The sequence below is a fragment of the Anthonomus grandis genome, chromosome 2 (genome assembly GCF_022605725.1).
Source record: "Anthonomus grandis grandis chromosome 2, icAntGran1.3, whole genome shotgun sequence".
In the NCBI taxonomy this organism is placed as follows: domain Eukaryota; kingdom Metazoa; phylum Arthropoda; class Insecta; order Coleoptera; family Curculionidae; genus Anthonomus; species Anthonomus grandis.
In genome coordinates, this window is record NC_065547.1 from 17,871,995 (window position 1) to 17,887,896 (window position 15,902).

General features: G+C 34.8%; 1 protein-coding gene and 1 long non-coding RNA gene across 2 annotated transcripts; both read left to right on the forward strand.

The window, feature by feature from the left end:
• LOC126750199 (uncharacterized) lies at nucleotides 1-5,505 on the forward strand. Its single transcript, XR_007665636.1, has 3 exons — nucleotides 1-141; nucleotides 4,620-4,804; nucleotides 5,317-5,505. It is a non-coding gene; the product is annotated as an uncharacterized LOC126750199 (long non-coding RNA).
• Nucleotides 5,506-7,922: 2,417 nt separating this feature from the next.
• Nucleotides 7,923-9,444, forward strand: LOC126750240 (probable deoxyhypusine synthase). Its single transcript, XM_050459787.1, has 5 exons — nucleotides 7,923-8,090; nucleotides 8,165-8,516; nucleotides 8,588-8,999; nucleotides 9,049-9,152; nucleotides 9,202-9,444. Exons 2-5 carry the CDS (start codon nucleotides 8,175-8,177, stop codon nucleotides 9,412-9,414), a joined length of 1,071 nt encoding a protein of 356 aa, XP_050315744.1. The 5' UTR covers nucleotides 7,923-8,090; nucleotides 8,165-8,174; the 3' UTR covers nucleotides 9,415-9,444.
• Nucleotides 9,445-15,902: the final 6,458 nt, after the last annotated feature.

Genomic DNA, 15,902 nt, shown 5'->3' on the forward strand with positions numbered 1-15,902 from the left:
AGACAATTAACTTGTGTATTTAATTCTAGTTTTGCTATTTCTAGATTTTCTAATAGATTTTTTAAAGATTGTGAAATAAACAGGACTCTTCGCCTATTATTTTACTTTGAATAAGGGTACTTCACCCTGGAGAAATCTATGGTAATTATTTGTCAAATTCTTTTTTTGTGTATAGGGCATATTTTTTATTTTTAAGTAAATTAAAGAAAACTTCCATGCTAAAAACAAAACTTACTATGTGCAGAAGTGGAAGCAGCAATTTGTTTTTCTATTGTTCGATTATATTTGAGCAGTTGCAGTTTTCCCTTTTACACCATTCTTTACTATTTTTACTGTCGACTTTTTATCTGTTTGCTCAGCTCCAAGTAGGCTTACCAAGAAAGAATGTATTCGGTTACTCTCTTCATTTTAATATACTTTCATAGAAATAAAAACCAGGTATACCAAATCTAATTTTACATTTAAAAATTCCATAAAAACTAAAAATTGATCAAAATACTCCCAATGTTTACAAGCATTAACCTTAATAATATAAGGAATCAAAAATTTATTCAACTAAATTTTTTCAACAATTTAATAAAATAACAAACACAGTCTTTAAATAGAACTTTAAATATAATTGTGCTATCAATACATGCTACCATCTTTTGTTCTTAACTTGAGGTCCTTCTTCATCCATACATTTCATCTTGCTCCCTACATCCTTTTGTATCCCCAACATAATATGCAAATCTGCTGGTCTCCTGAAATACTCATCTATCAATAAGAAGTGCCTACCACTCTCCTTGTCTTTATATAAGATGTCAACAAATGGCACCCAATTCTGCATCTGTTCTTCTGTAGGTGGCAGAAGATCACCTGGCTTTAGTTCTAAGGTTTTTATTTGCTTTGGTAACATGCCATAGTAATATACCAGGTATTTCTGCTTGTGAGGATGGAAATAGATACGAGCAGGTGCTCGTGATATTACAAAATGTAACATAGAATACATAAATGCGAAGGCAGTCATTATATACAATGTATTATCATATTTTCCAGCATTCATTAAAACATTTTCAAGACCTCCTTCTCCATCATCATCCTCCTCCTCGTCATCAGTTGCATTTTTCTCATATATACTTAATGGTTTTTTATGCTTACCTTCATCAATATCAAAACTGTTCCATATAAGCAACCCAGAAATGATAACTATTCCGTAAAATGACAGGTGCTGATATGCTGAAAAGTAGTTATCAGTGCCACTGCGGTAAATTAACTCATATTGTGCAGGTGGATTGTCAGCAAGTATTATTTCCTTTTTAGTACGTTTCCTAAAGATCCAAAAGTAATTCCTGTTTAAAGGAAGATTTAGTTGAGCTCTATTTATGCTGCAGAAGGTATTTTGTATTTTTGTTAATGTATGAAACTGCGGTATGTGTGGCATGGTTATTGTTAATATCTTAGAGCGTATTTGAGGTACATTTTGCCTTAATAAACTGTATAACATTTTTTTAGAGTAGAAACTAATAATTTAAATAGAACTTATTTGTGTTTTGAATGTAGATTTTAGGTTAGAGTAACACCGAAGGGTGAAAATCTGACAGTTCTCGCGCAAAACGGAAATGTGTGTGAAGTTAGCGTCCGATCGATGTTCAGCGACCATAATCGAGGACGCAGCATATGTCGGTTGCCAGCGACCAATTAGTCCGCGCTCCGTTATTTAATCAATATAATGCTCGTATCTCCTGAAAATCTCAAGGGATTTTAATAATTTCTTGTCCAGGTATTAACAATGAATAACTAAATCGGCTTGCAGTAGTCTCAAACCACTACAGACTAAGGTTTTGTTGTGATTCAACAAAACCTCAAAATTCTCAAAGGATTTAAATAAAACTTTTTTCTATAAAAGATAATAAATATCTAAGCTGATTTTAGATGGTTGCAAACCTCTAATTGTTAGATGTACAAAAACATAAACGGCTATAACTTCAGAGAGTCCCAAAGGATTTGAATGAAAGTTTTTAATGTAATTAATAATAAATGTCTTCACCGATTTTAGATGGTTGCAAACCTCTACAAACGAAAGTTTTTCGATAAAAAATTATTGAATTGTTTAGTGGGTAGTGGCTTCACCGAGCCCCACACTGTTCTGGAGGGCTTTGTGCGTCCCAGTTCATGCATTCCCCGTCCTGTAATAAAACAAAATTTAAAAAAAGTGCACCAAAGAGCGCAAAGAATTGTATTGTTGGGCAGTTCAGTGGGTAGAAATTTCTGCAGGGCCGCCGCAAGGGTGAGCGGCGCCCGCGTGTGGGACGTTGCTTTGGCGCCCTATCAATACCGCCTCGAGACATAGTAGGTATTTTGATATTTTGCTTTTATAAATTTTACATTTATTTTCTAGTTAATAAACTATTAAATAATAACAAAAAACCATCCGTCACTTAAAGCTAGAACTTTTATTAGGTTAAATGTTAAATATAGTTGTTTTTCTTGATTTAAACGGCAGCAAATTCTTTTATAACTTCATCAAAATCGATTTTGTCAACCATCTATAGCAAATATCGCTAGCCGAGATAGTCTCTCGTGATGCACAGTTGATCGAAGAATTTTTAATTTTGAAAATGACCTCTCCCCTCTTAACTTTACCAATATCAGAAGCCGCAGATATTGGTAAAGTTAAGAGTATTCTTAAGGAAATTGTAATATTTGGCAGAGATAGATTGTGTTCAAATATATATTGTAGTATATCCAGAGGATTTGAAGAATGAGGAATTGAAAATAACTTTAAAGTTTTAATCTCATTAAACAAAACATCTGCCTTAATATCAGGCTCCATCTTTACCGCATCAGTAAGCTTCTGTCGTAGAGCTTGGCAATTGTTTAGGAGATCATGGTCATCATCACATAATGTAAAAATATTAAAAAATTAACTAAAAAAACCAAACATTGTCATAATTAGAGATCATATCAAATCTACTATTTAGAGAACTTATAACTATAGAACTTGATCAATTATTCTCAAAAAGAATTTACTTCAAACGCGGTTTTGGGATTTTGAGGTGCTTCATCCCGATGTTCATAATCAAAAAACTTTGGTTTATATTTTCGTTTAGTAGTATTGATTGCGTTAAAATATTGCTCGATCTCAATATCAGGGGCTAATCTTGCCGCTTGAGCAATTATTGCCTCAAAGAAATTATCATTTCTATAATTTTTGAAATGATTAAACGACTAAATTCTTTAAATAATCTTGACATACTTTCATCTCAACTGTTACACTTTGCATCATTTTGCTTACAATCTTAATCTGAAATAAAACATCATATCAATTAATTACACTACAAATAAATTTAAATATTTAGATATTTATTTATATTTATTATTTTAAGTATCGTTATCCGCTATTTCTAGAAGACTCCCACAAATTTTAATTAAACTAAATTTTAATGACTTTATAGCATCTACCCTACTTGACCATCTAGTATCACTTAGGGGTCTTAGATTTAATGCATTTTTTTAATAATATCCCATTTTTTGTGGAGGAAGAGAAAAAAACGTAAAAAACGAGTTCTTTTACTATATTAAAAAAGTTTACTGTTTCATTTGATACTTTAGCAGCATCATTTACTGCTAAATATAAGCTATGTGCAGCGCATGGTACAAAAAAAGCTTTAGGATTAACGTCCAGTATACGTTTTTGTAAGCCAATATGCTTTCCACGCATATTGGCACCGTTATCATACCCTTGACCTCTCATGTCTTTAATATCTAAATTTAAATTTTGTAAAATGTCAACTACAAAATTAAATAGTCCCTTTTCTGTAGAATCGAATATTGAGCTTATAGTTAAAAAAACTCTCTTGTATCTGAACTTTTTTAAAATCTTGATTTAACACCACAACGCAAAACAAGGCTTATTTGTTCTGTGTGACTTGTATCTGGGGTACAGTCCATAATTATTGAACATTTGGAATTGCGTATTTAATCATATTTAAAATATTATTTTTTACTTTAGAAGACCTAATTCTACAATTTCGTTTTGAATTTGATAGCCTAAATGATGAGTTTTTTTAAAGAATTTTCCTGGTAGTTCTGCAATCTATACTAAGATGTTCTCTCATCACAGGGTCAAATGAGAAAATCATCTCGACAGCCTTCAGAAAACTTCCGTTATCAGTTTGAAAAAGTACTTTAGAAGAACCCTGAAATGCTAGACATTGTCGGGACAAAAATTTTACGACTGCAAGAATTCTTTTCAGAACATCATGCCAATATTTAGAATATAATTATAATATATTTTGACATTTTTTTTTTTTTGGTTTCTAAAACCCGTAAATGATGATCGTTTACAGTAATAGATAATTTTAACATTTTTTTCCAACTCATCCATGTATTCATATGAACATTATAGACTATTGATGTTTCATGTCTTTTTATAGCCGACGATAAGTGCGTTGCCAATCAGAAAAACCATTTGAATCAGAAAAAGTATTGATAGTTTTACCGAAAACCTTACAACAAAAGCAAAATATAGAGTTTTTTGAAACTGAATATACGCCAAATTCTCCCTGTTGTTTCACTATTCTTCAGTTTTCTGACAAAGTACTTACTTGAGAATTTTCTTTTGTCCTGATTTGTAGGAAATTGATAATTCCGCCCTATCAAAGGAGGTCCTCGCTCAACCAACCTTCTGACTTCCTCGTTGTTAATAGTTCTAGACCACATACCAGGATCCTCTGATAGAAGAATGGTACTTGTCATCTCAGGGCCCATTTCAGTCAAGGCTTCCGTTTCATCTTCACTTGTAGCCTCTGTTGTTAAGTTGGTAAGTTCGACCGATTCTACATTTTGACTGAGAGTGGATGTACTCGTACTTGGGTTAAGTGCAGGAACAGGTGAAGCAGCGACCGCTTGAGATGGTTGCAAGTTTCTACAAACGAAAGTTTTTTAATTTAAAAATTATTGCGTTAGATGTTATAAACGGCTAAAACTGCCAAAAGATATTGATATAACATATCCTCAAGAGTTGCATACCTAGCTCTTTATATTTTTTCATATATTTAACATCTAACAATTCAATAATTTTTTACCAAAAAACTTTTGTTTGTAGAGGTTTGCAACCATCTCAAATGCGCTTAGATATTTATTATAAATATATATTATAAAAGATTAAATCAAATTCTTTGGGACCCTTTTTCATTTCTTTGACATTCGACTTTTTAAGTTATTTTCACAAAAAACCTTTAGTTTGTAGAGATTTATAACCACTACAAATCGATTTTTATTGATTATTAATATCAGGACCAAAAAAATATTAAAATTCCTTGGGAATTTCAGGAGATACGGGCATTACATCGATTAAATAACAGAGGACGCGGACTATAATAGGTTGCTGGCAAACGACATATGCTGCGTTCTAGATTTTTGGTCGCTGGATATCGATCGGGCGCTAGCTTCACAGATATGAAAAAATATCTAGAACAACAACACAAGGTGACAACGTCGGATACGTGCATGATAAAGATACTTATGATATATATGATATATGATACTTATATATGATAAAGATGCTTAACTACGGAAGTTAAGCTGTTTTGTAGTTAAGCTGAGGTAGAGGTATTGTATGTTGTCAAGTTGCTTTTTTTTCACTAACTTGTTTGTCAGGAATATGTTTTATTCTGAAAAATTTGTTGATTACTCTGAATGTATATATGATTAGTCAGCAAATAAATGAAACTTTTGAAGAATACATTTTTTACCTGTTACAAAATATAACACATTAAAAAATATGTAGGTAGTGGATTAAGAAAATTATACAGATCGTGTTTTCGTTCATTACATATAGGAAACCGCATAGAGGCGAAATTTTGCAACGTCGCTGTGTACGAGTGCCTGCGACAGAGCACCGCCCCGGCCGGCCCGAGGACGGGATTAGTAAACATCTAACTTTCGTGGGAGCTGCGTCGTTTGGCGACAAAATGTCCCAAAATATTACGCGAAAATCCAGGCATTTTTAAAATATTTATTCTAATGCGGGTTTTACAGACATGACAATGTGTGAAACCCGCATAGAATTGTAATCTTAAAATGTTTAATATGCTGTGTTTTGCATAATGAAAATTAAAGCGTTATTCTAATAAAAAATAAAATATCAACTCTGATAAAAATATAATAAAAAATCAGAAATAAAACTCTAATAAACAAACTTAACAACACATAATTTTTTTAAATAAAAGGCTCAAATAAACCGCCTTCTTTCGCTAAACAAAAACTTAACCTATCGTAAAAGCTATTTCGCACCTCCAAAAGTGTTTCAGGTAAAATGGAATTGGCACCTTCGACAACTTTATTTCGCAACTCCTCTAAATTTGTTGGCCTACTAAATTCATGCTTGTAAATGGTCTGCTTAAGGTAACCACACTCTTCAAAAGTCATTCGGAGACAAATCTGAAAATCTAGGAGGCCATTTAATATCGCCAGTCCCACTAATAAGGCGGTTAGGAAAACTATTTGTTAAAAATTCTTTTACCCTAGCCGCGTTATGAGCAGGACAGCCATCTTGCTGAAAATAAACCGATCCCAGGTCTACATCAGGTAGGATTTGAATGGCAGGAAGAACTTGGTTTTGAAGCAACTCAAGGTACTTTTGGGCGTTTAAATACCTGCCCAAACATTTAATTTCTGAGGATACTGGGTCCGAAACTGAAAACTTCTGTGCTCGTTTTCCTGAGACCAATAACGAATAATGGAAGGATTGTGATTGCCCTGTAATGGAAAAGAAGATTCATCAGAAAACAAAATATTTTTTAAAAAATATTCGTTTTCATTTACCTTTTCCATCATGATTTCACAAAATTCTATTCTTCGCCACTGGTCTTCAGGAAATATTTCCTGAGTTTTTGAATACTTGAAACATTTTCCTCTCCAACACTTCTAGTGGACCGTGTCGAATCAAGTTCTAAGGTACTGCAAACCATTTCTTCCCGCCGTTCTATATCCTGGACAACTTCAACAGGTGGTTCTTGACCTTTTGTGTGGCATTTTTTACAATCTTGAAGACAAAAAGATGTCTCAAAATTTGTAACCACATTTAAAACCGTTTTTGCACAAGAAATCGGTCTATTCTCAAATGTCACTGAAAACAAATCTCTACATTGTACTGCCGAATTGCCTCCATAAAACCATTTAATTAGTTGAACTCTTTCGGAAGGGGTATAAACAGCCATAGTGAAAAAAACACAAAAATAACGCTCAAAAATTATTAATGCAACGTGCAGTAACACAGCAAAGTGAGGTCTGCTGACTCCCGGTTTAAAAAATAAAAACGAAAAATTCCGCCGCCTGCAAGCCGCAACCAAGCGGTGTTGCCATTATTTTGGGTAATACGTAGCTCACGATAACACGATCTGTATATTGAATGAAAAATTGGAAACTCGATTCAACATCATTGTCCGAGAGATGGTGAACTCAAACAACCTCGCCTATAGTTCGCAGCTGGCTTATTCTAGGGATTCAATGTTCTAAGGTTTTCACGTTTATAGACAAGCTTCGCGATTTACGAATACTGCATATTATTCGAATTTGGTTGAAAAAATGCAATTCTTTAATTACATGTTTTTTTAAATATTAACAAAAATTTAAAATAAGCGCTTAATTGTTAATAAACGATTTTATTTAAAAACTTTCGTTTGTAGAGATTTGCAACCATCTAAAATCGATATAGATATTTATTGTTAATTAACTTTTGATTTTTAATTAATTTTCACAACAAAACCTTAGTTTTTAGAGGTCTAAGACCAGCGTAAGTCGATTTGGGTATTTCTAATTGTTAAAATCTTTTGGGAGTTTCAGGAGATACGGGTATTATATTGATTAAATAACAAGGAGCGCGGACTATAAATTGGTTGGTGGCAAGCGACATATGCTGCGTTCTCGATTTTGTTTGCTTTGGTTGCTCGATCGGACGCTAGCTTCTCAGACATTAAAATATATGACTGACATATTATAAAAAAACCGCAGCTCTAACCTCAAAAAAAGAAAAACAGAAGTCCTCTTGGGGATCATTTCAATTGGTTGCTGATTTTTCACTTTCAAATAATTAATTAAAATAGGTAAGTACCTCTTAAAAATGACAATTACTTTTACCATTTCTTCATGTTAATTTCAATTTGATTCAAAATGTTAGGCGCCATACAATGAGTTCTCCAGAAGAAGTAGTTCTAGTAAAAACCAAAGATTCCTCACTCTTAAAAGAAAAAGTTTGTGGATACAACTGGTCCCAGGGTCTTGACTATGATAAAATTCTCCAAAGTTATTTGCACACTGGTTTTCAAGCCACCAATTTTGGTTTAGGTGTTGAGGAAATTAATAAGATGTTGGAGTGTAGGAAGTTGCCAATACCTGCAGACAAGTATATAGACAAGGAGGATGAGCATATCACTGTGAGGAGTAACTGTACTATATTCCTGGGGTATACTTCTAACTTGGTGTCAAGTGGATTGAGGGAAACTATTAAGTTTTTAGTACAACATAGTTTGGTAAGGATTAAATATACATCCCTAGGGACTTTTAAGGTAATTTTACTTACTTTTCTTACTGATTGTTTAAGGTAGATTGCTTAGTTACCACAGCAGGAGGCATAGAAGAAGACTTTATAAAATGCATGTGCCCAACTTACCTAGGTGACTTCACCCTAGCAGGTAAATCCCTTAGAGAAAAGGGCATAAATCGGATAGGAAACTTACTGGTTCCCAATGACAATTATTGCTCATTTGAAAACTGGATTATACCAATTTTTGATCAGATGCTTAAGGAGCAAAAAGAAGAAAAGGTATTGTGGACACCCAGTAGACTAATTGATAGGCTTGGGCAAGAGATCAACCATGAAGATAGTATTTATTATTGGGCTTATAAAAATAAGATTCCTGTATTCTGTCCTGGGTTAACAGATGGAAGTATTGGAGATATGATGTTTTTGCATTCTTTTAAGAATCCTGGCCTAGTAGTGGACATTATCCAAGGTACAGTAGCAAATTTAATTAAAAATTTTTGTAAACAGCTTAATTTCAGACCTTAGAAGAATAAACCTTATGGCTATGAAGGCTGTGAACAGTGGAGTGATTATTTTAGGAGGAGGATTAATCAAACACCATATTTGTAATGCCAATTTAATGGTAAATATGTTTATCAAGTTTAGCATTTTTTTGATACACTCAATTGTAGAGAAATGGGGCAGATTTTGCAGTTTATCTAAACACAGCTTCAGAATTTGATGGAAGTGACTCTGGAGCAAGACCGGATGAAGCAGTTTCATGGGGAAAGATAAAGAAGGAGGCCAAACCTGTTAAAATTTATGCAGAGGCTACACTGGTGTTCCCGTTATTGGTTGCCCAGACATTTGCTAAGGAGGTTTTCAATAGTTGTAGAAACACTTGATTTTAAATATAATATTTTTGGCATGTGTAAGTTATTTATTATTAATTTATTATTAAGTTATTTATATACAAATTTCATTTTTAATCAGTGGTGGCTCCCAATTTATAATTAATTTACTAATTATTTTGGTTGTCACACTCACAACAGTAATTTTAAGTGCTTCCTGTAAATGCCTGAAAGAAGTAAATGGTGACTGTCTGAGAAAAAAAACGTCTCCAAATACCAGGAACAGACATTTGGAATATGAGTTGAAATGTCTGGAAAATTGGAGAAATTATTGTAAATATAGACAATATTTACACAATATCTGTGTCAGGATAATATGCATAACACATCAAAAATACAAATATGCTTCAAATAGCAGGAGGTAACTTCAAATGGCATACTATAACTTTAAAGCAGAAAATCACAAATTTTAATAAGTGTTTATGGTCAATACTTTATAGTATGGAGAATTATTTTTGTTGGGATTGTGATCAGTGAAATTAATATATAATTGATTATTGCAAGGAATGAATAAAGTAACTTTAATATATCATTGCACCTGGTATCTTTGCGCGTTAGTAAAAAAAGATGGCCTATGCGCTATGCAGCAGTATCTCTCTTGTTTTGTTCATTGAAAGTACCACCATCTTTTCGGGTACCGCAAAAACCTTAATTCTACAAACTCAAAATTAGTGTAAACAGAGGCGCCTCAAATTCATGAGAACTATAAAGTGCACGAAGATCCAGCAACTAGATCCTCACAGGTAAGTCGTTAAGGCCCCTTTGTTTCGCTGCTCAATGGTGAACAATTTCTCTTTTTATACAGTCCACAGTTTTATCTCATTTATTAGCTAGGCATGCTGACCTACATGTTAGTTAAATGTATTATGCATTTCAGCTGTGTAAACAGCTATCATCAGATACAGAACATCACAAAAAACATATACGTTCAACAAATAAAACTCAAAAAACCACCCGTTTTTGGGAATAAAACAACAATAAATAAAAGAATTTAAAAAAATAAATAAATGTTTATTGTAAACATATTTAAAATAATAAGTATTCCAACAGTACTACTCTAGTGAAATTTGAGTCCTCGCAACTTTTTTTTAAAAATTTAGTGAGTGCCCAAATGGAATAAGAGATAAATACAAATTAGCATTGGTTCCAAAAGTGCTGGACAATCAATTAAATGAAGTAACGCATCTAATTCTGAGTTTTGACCAGCAAATCTGAAATTGCCAAATGTTAAAAATTGGTTCTGAACCTGTTTAATAGTATCAATATAGATTTTATACACAACTAAACTTACCTGGAATCACCCAGCAATGAAAAAGTACATGTGTTTACCAACGAGAATTATTAGCGACTTAAATAATTGTTGTCCTTGCAGTCCTGATTTTTACTGGCTCACTTGCAAGTCATATTGAGTTTTTAATTTCTTTATTTTCACACATTTAAATAACAAAGCTGTTATCAGTCCAAGGGGAAAGAATTATTGCTCTGGCAGAACAAGGCATGGCACAAAGCAGATCGCAAAAATGGTGGGAGTTTCACAAGGGGTTGTCTCAAAAAGCTATTCAAGGTTTCTGGAACCGGCACACCAAAGAATAACTACGGCCTATTCTTTAGTATTCGTGGAAGAGTCATTACAGAAGGATCTCGTTGCAGGTTAACTAACAAGAAGAAATCGTACAACTTTCGCAAGCTACAGGTATTGGTGTTTTTGTTTTCAGATAAAACCAGACTCGGTCTACGATCTGATGACCATCGAATTCGCATTTTAAGAAATGGAGGGAGACAAGCTAGACTCCAGGCTACCATACATATCCCGAAATACAAAGGAGGTACTGAAACATTACACTACCTCCCTGGGGTGAACTGTGAAATTCGTGAAAGAACTTCTTTAATTACATTTGACAAACACTGACTTGTAGTCAAGCTCTGGAGGGCTGGTTTTTCGATTTTTATGCGACTTATGGGGAAATATCAAAAGACCTGATAACACAGGACAAATTATAACATGCAGTTTTAGAGAGAGGACTTGGTTTGGAAAAACAGCACTTTACTCGTCAATAATTTTTTCAAATTAAACTGTATTCTTCTCAGAATTACCTAGTGATTCCATATAAGTTTGGTTGTGTGTATACAGGGTATTTACTAAACCTGCGGCAAAAATTTAAAATTATTCCTTGGACTATTCTAAGGATATTTTGTCCTTTAATTATTTTTGATAGGACGCTTTGTTTTGAAGATACGAGGCGAAAAAGAATTTTAACAATAACAATTATTTATTACCAAAAATTATATGTAATGTTTCTTAATCTATAAGAACTGTGCAAAATGAGTACCTCCCGCTCGTACGCAGGAATCCATCATCATCGACTCCCGAACTGTTTCAAAATCACCAGGATCGTTTCTGATTACGCATCTAAGTTAGATTTGTTATGAGTGCGACACCTTGTGTCGCTCCACTGCGACTCTAGGTCTATTGTTGCTCACTCCTAGGTTCGATAATTTGACTGGGAGAAGCATTCTTAATGTCTTCCGTCTAGGTAAGGCATTGCGGAAGATGATCTAGTGCCGGACATCTGCATAGGATATGCTGCAGTCTCATCTTTCTCCATCCGGAAAGCCTTCGCATTGTTGTGTCCTGGTAATCCCTCTAGAAGTACTTTGCTTTGTTGTGCACCAGGTTTGAGATTGTGCATTTTGCCGCATTGTAGGCAATGCCTAATGCTGGTACTGGACCTATTAGGTTTGATTCTGCTCGTTTTTTGGCAAGCTTGTCAGCCACCTCATTTCCTGCAAGCCCAGCATGTCGCGGAATCCATGTTAGGGTAATTTTGTTCCCGTCCGCAAGCAGTATGAACTCGTTTTTGCAGCTCCATATTGCTCTAGATGTGCAGTTAGGGGATTTTAGCGCATTTAGAGCCGCCTGACTGTCACTGTAGATTTTGAGGGCTCTCTATAAAGTTGCATTTGGTTGAGCATTCTTGCTTGATTTCAATGGCATGTACTTTCGCTTGAAAAATTGATTTGCAAGGCAGTTAGATCTTTCTGTCCTTAGGCTAGTGCACTATATTCCAGCTCGTACACTGTAAAATTGGTTTTGGAGCCGTCTGAATATACTCGGATGTCCGCTTTCTCTAGTTTCATCCGTTTCGGATCCCAGTCCCTAGGTCTGGTATGTTGACCGAGTATGAACTTTTGTTTAATGCTTTTCTTGGAATTAGGTCTGATGGCATACCAAGTGTGCACCTCTTCTAAACCAGTTCAGTTGATTTTATCCAGACTTTGTTTGCCGAGATGCCATTTAAGATTGATGAATTTTATTTGTGGGCAGGATTCCAAACCAGGTAAAAATATTTTATTTAGATCACAAGATTTACAAGATCCCATTTTTCGTTTAATATTTCTGTGATAAGATCCATCGGAATGTTTGTAAATAATAAAACCACAACACACGTCAAGGGAGATTAAAATCTGATCATTAGGTAACTGAAAACCGTTAATAGCATTTATATAAACTCATACATATACTCTTATACTCAGTAAATAGAGTATTACTCATTATATAGAGCATTGCTCAGTGTCTATATGTGAGATGTTAAACTGACTGTGTTGTAAGTTATATTTCTTGTCCTTTTATTTGCAATTTAATTAGCATATAAAGTAGGTAATTCTTCATTCGCCGTTTCATCATTTTGTTGTGTTTAATTCTTTTATATATTAACATACTTTTTTACTCTCTTGTAGTTTCTCCTGAAGAAGTCACTAAAATATAGGACGAAATATTGAGAATAAACAAATGAGTTTTTTGTCACAGACCGCTAACTCAGATTTTAGATGCACTTTGTCATCGGAATGTATAATCTTCCACTGATATAATGTTAAAATGCGCTGCACTATATACAAAATCTATACTAGAGAATCCGATATGGTATGAATAATGAATGTCTGTACAATAGGATTAAAATGTATAAACGCTTTGTTACTGGTTCTGTTTTTTAGTACAGTTTACGTACAGTAAATTTAGCTGATCATGATTCTTTATAGTTTTACCACAGTATATATAGTAAGTTCCTCTGTGAGGTCGATTTATATCCGACCCAGTCAGTAGTCAGTTACCTGTTATTTGGCTTGGGTTCTTTAGGTCCGCCCCCATTGGGCGCTAAACGAGGTGGTTGCTTTAGAGGGAAGCTGTTATAGCCCTGTGCGCCTCCACCCCTTTTGGGATTCGTTTTGCCCGGTGTGTTTGCCCTTTGCTAAAGGCAATTGCTGCTGCCTCAGGACATTCTTTTTTGGGTTGGAGCTAACCGTTTCTGTGGACGACTGTCCAAACGTTTGAGCTGCGGCCATGATGGACGTCTTATTGCCCAGGTCTTCAACTCTTCGCTCTTAGGACGCTTTACTCCTCGGACGAAACCGCACCTGACCGAAGGCAAAGAACGGTCTAAAGTCGCCTGACTTCAGCATCTCCATAGATGTGTCGTCGACAGCACCATTAGTCGACAGTAGTACGACCCATTCGCGAGTATCCAGACCTCAGTTCATCCGCCTCAGACGCGTTAGTACATCACCCGGACTTAGGCGGTGATCTTCGCCGTCGCCTGGAAGGTATGCCACGCAGTCATGAGGTCGTGAAAGGTCTGCCCCTCTCATGAACCTGAGCCTAGCTCCCTCCCAAGGTTGAAGTCTCTGCAGCCTCTTCAAGCCATTTGGCAGTTTCGTCGTCCGCACACGTGAGTTGTAGCCACCCGGGTTTGTGTGAGCACCCGTATATTCTCACTAGTGGGCCACCCTTAGGCAGTTACATCTAGCACTTATCATATTTCTCAAATATTCTACGTCTTCCACTGAAGTAGTAGAAACTAATGACTTTAGGAAATGGGAACACCTAAAGTCTGGGAACACCAGGGGGTTTAAGTCAAGCGATCGAGCAGGCTACGTGAGATCCACCTCGACCAATCCAGCGATCTCCATATGTTACTGTTAAAAACTGTCGAGCCAAAAATGCTAAAATGCGCTGGTGCATCTGGAAGCCATGTTCAAGCACCTCTTGTAGATTTTTTTCTGCAAACATGGTTATTATGAAAATTCCTTATTGTATTTCTTGAGATACTGGCTTTATCGGTAAAAAGAGTAAGAGTCAGTAGTCGAGGGATTTGAACCAATGTATGTACAATCCATTGACAGAATGCAATATGTGGAAGAAAATCTGTAGAGAGAAGTGCCTGAACGCGTTGTATGTGGTATGAGTACAACCAATTGTCTCTAAGAATCTTCCCAATTGTCCCGTTACTTACATTTAAAGTATTTGCAATTTTTCTCATAGAGGTACCTGGATATTCTTCTACCATGGCACATTTTCTTCTAGCCTTCCTGGTCCTCCAATTCGCTTCAATGATCCTGTTTCACAAAGTCGTTGTTGTATGTTTTGGAAGGTTTTTCTATTAGGCACATTACGAGTAGGAAATCGTTCACAGTACAACCGACTAGCTACTAATGCAATCCGCCAATCCATAAATGTAATTCATGTCAGCCATCTCGGCGTCCGTATAGCCATTTATGAGACGATTTCACTAACAAGACTTTAAAACACAGAAAATAGACGTCTACATTTTTCTAAAATTTTGACACCGATTAAACTAAGTTTTTTTCGGCTACGTTAATAGGAATGTTTTTAAAAGATACCAATGGAATTGGTAGATTTTGTTATTACTTGGTAGGACCAGTGTAGTATGCATTGGTATTCTATGATTGAAATGGACGGACAGTATTGGATGATTGAAATTTCTTTTCGCCCCGTTTCTTCGAAACAAAGCGTCCTATCAAATATCATAAAAGGACAAAATATCCATAGAATAGTCCAAGGAATAATCCCTAATTTTTTAGGGATTATTCCTTGGACCTTCCTAACATGCGGCAAAAATTCCTCTAAATTTTTGTCGCATGTTTAGTAAACACCCCGTATAAAAAGGGGATGAGAGTATAGATATGTATTCTGTTGGCATCCTACCAATAGGCATAAGAGAATCTTTTAAAGAAAAAAGCGCTAAACAATGAGTTAATGCCAAAACAAATTCCAGCATTTGCATTCCTTTACAAGTGAATAAATTATAATTATTTCGGTAATGCACATCAATCTTTCACTAAATTTAACATTTGTGATTCACCATTGATTTAATAATATTAACTGCCCTGATTTCTACAGAAACTAATGTTACGGATATTTGTGGTACCTACCTACCTGGATACAGTTATTATCTGTATGTTATGATTAGACCTATCAGATTAATATTAATAAAAGTATTAGTTTAGCTGTAATTGTAAAATTAATTAATATTTTATAGATTTTATACATGTACATACATTTAAAACATTCTGTAGATAATATTTCCGGTTCTATAAGTTCGATTATTTATGTTTAGTCTGGGAATGTTAAATCAAGGCAAAGTAAATAGCACTTGAATCGTAAAGAATGCAAACCGAGCTTTGGA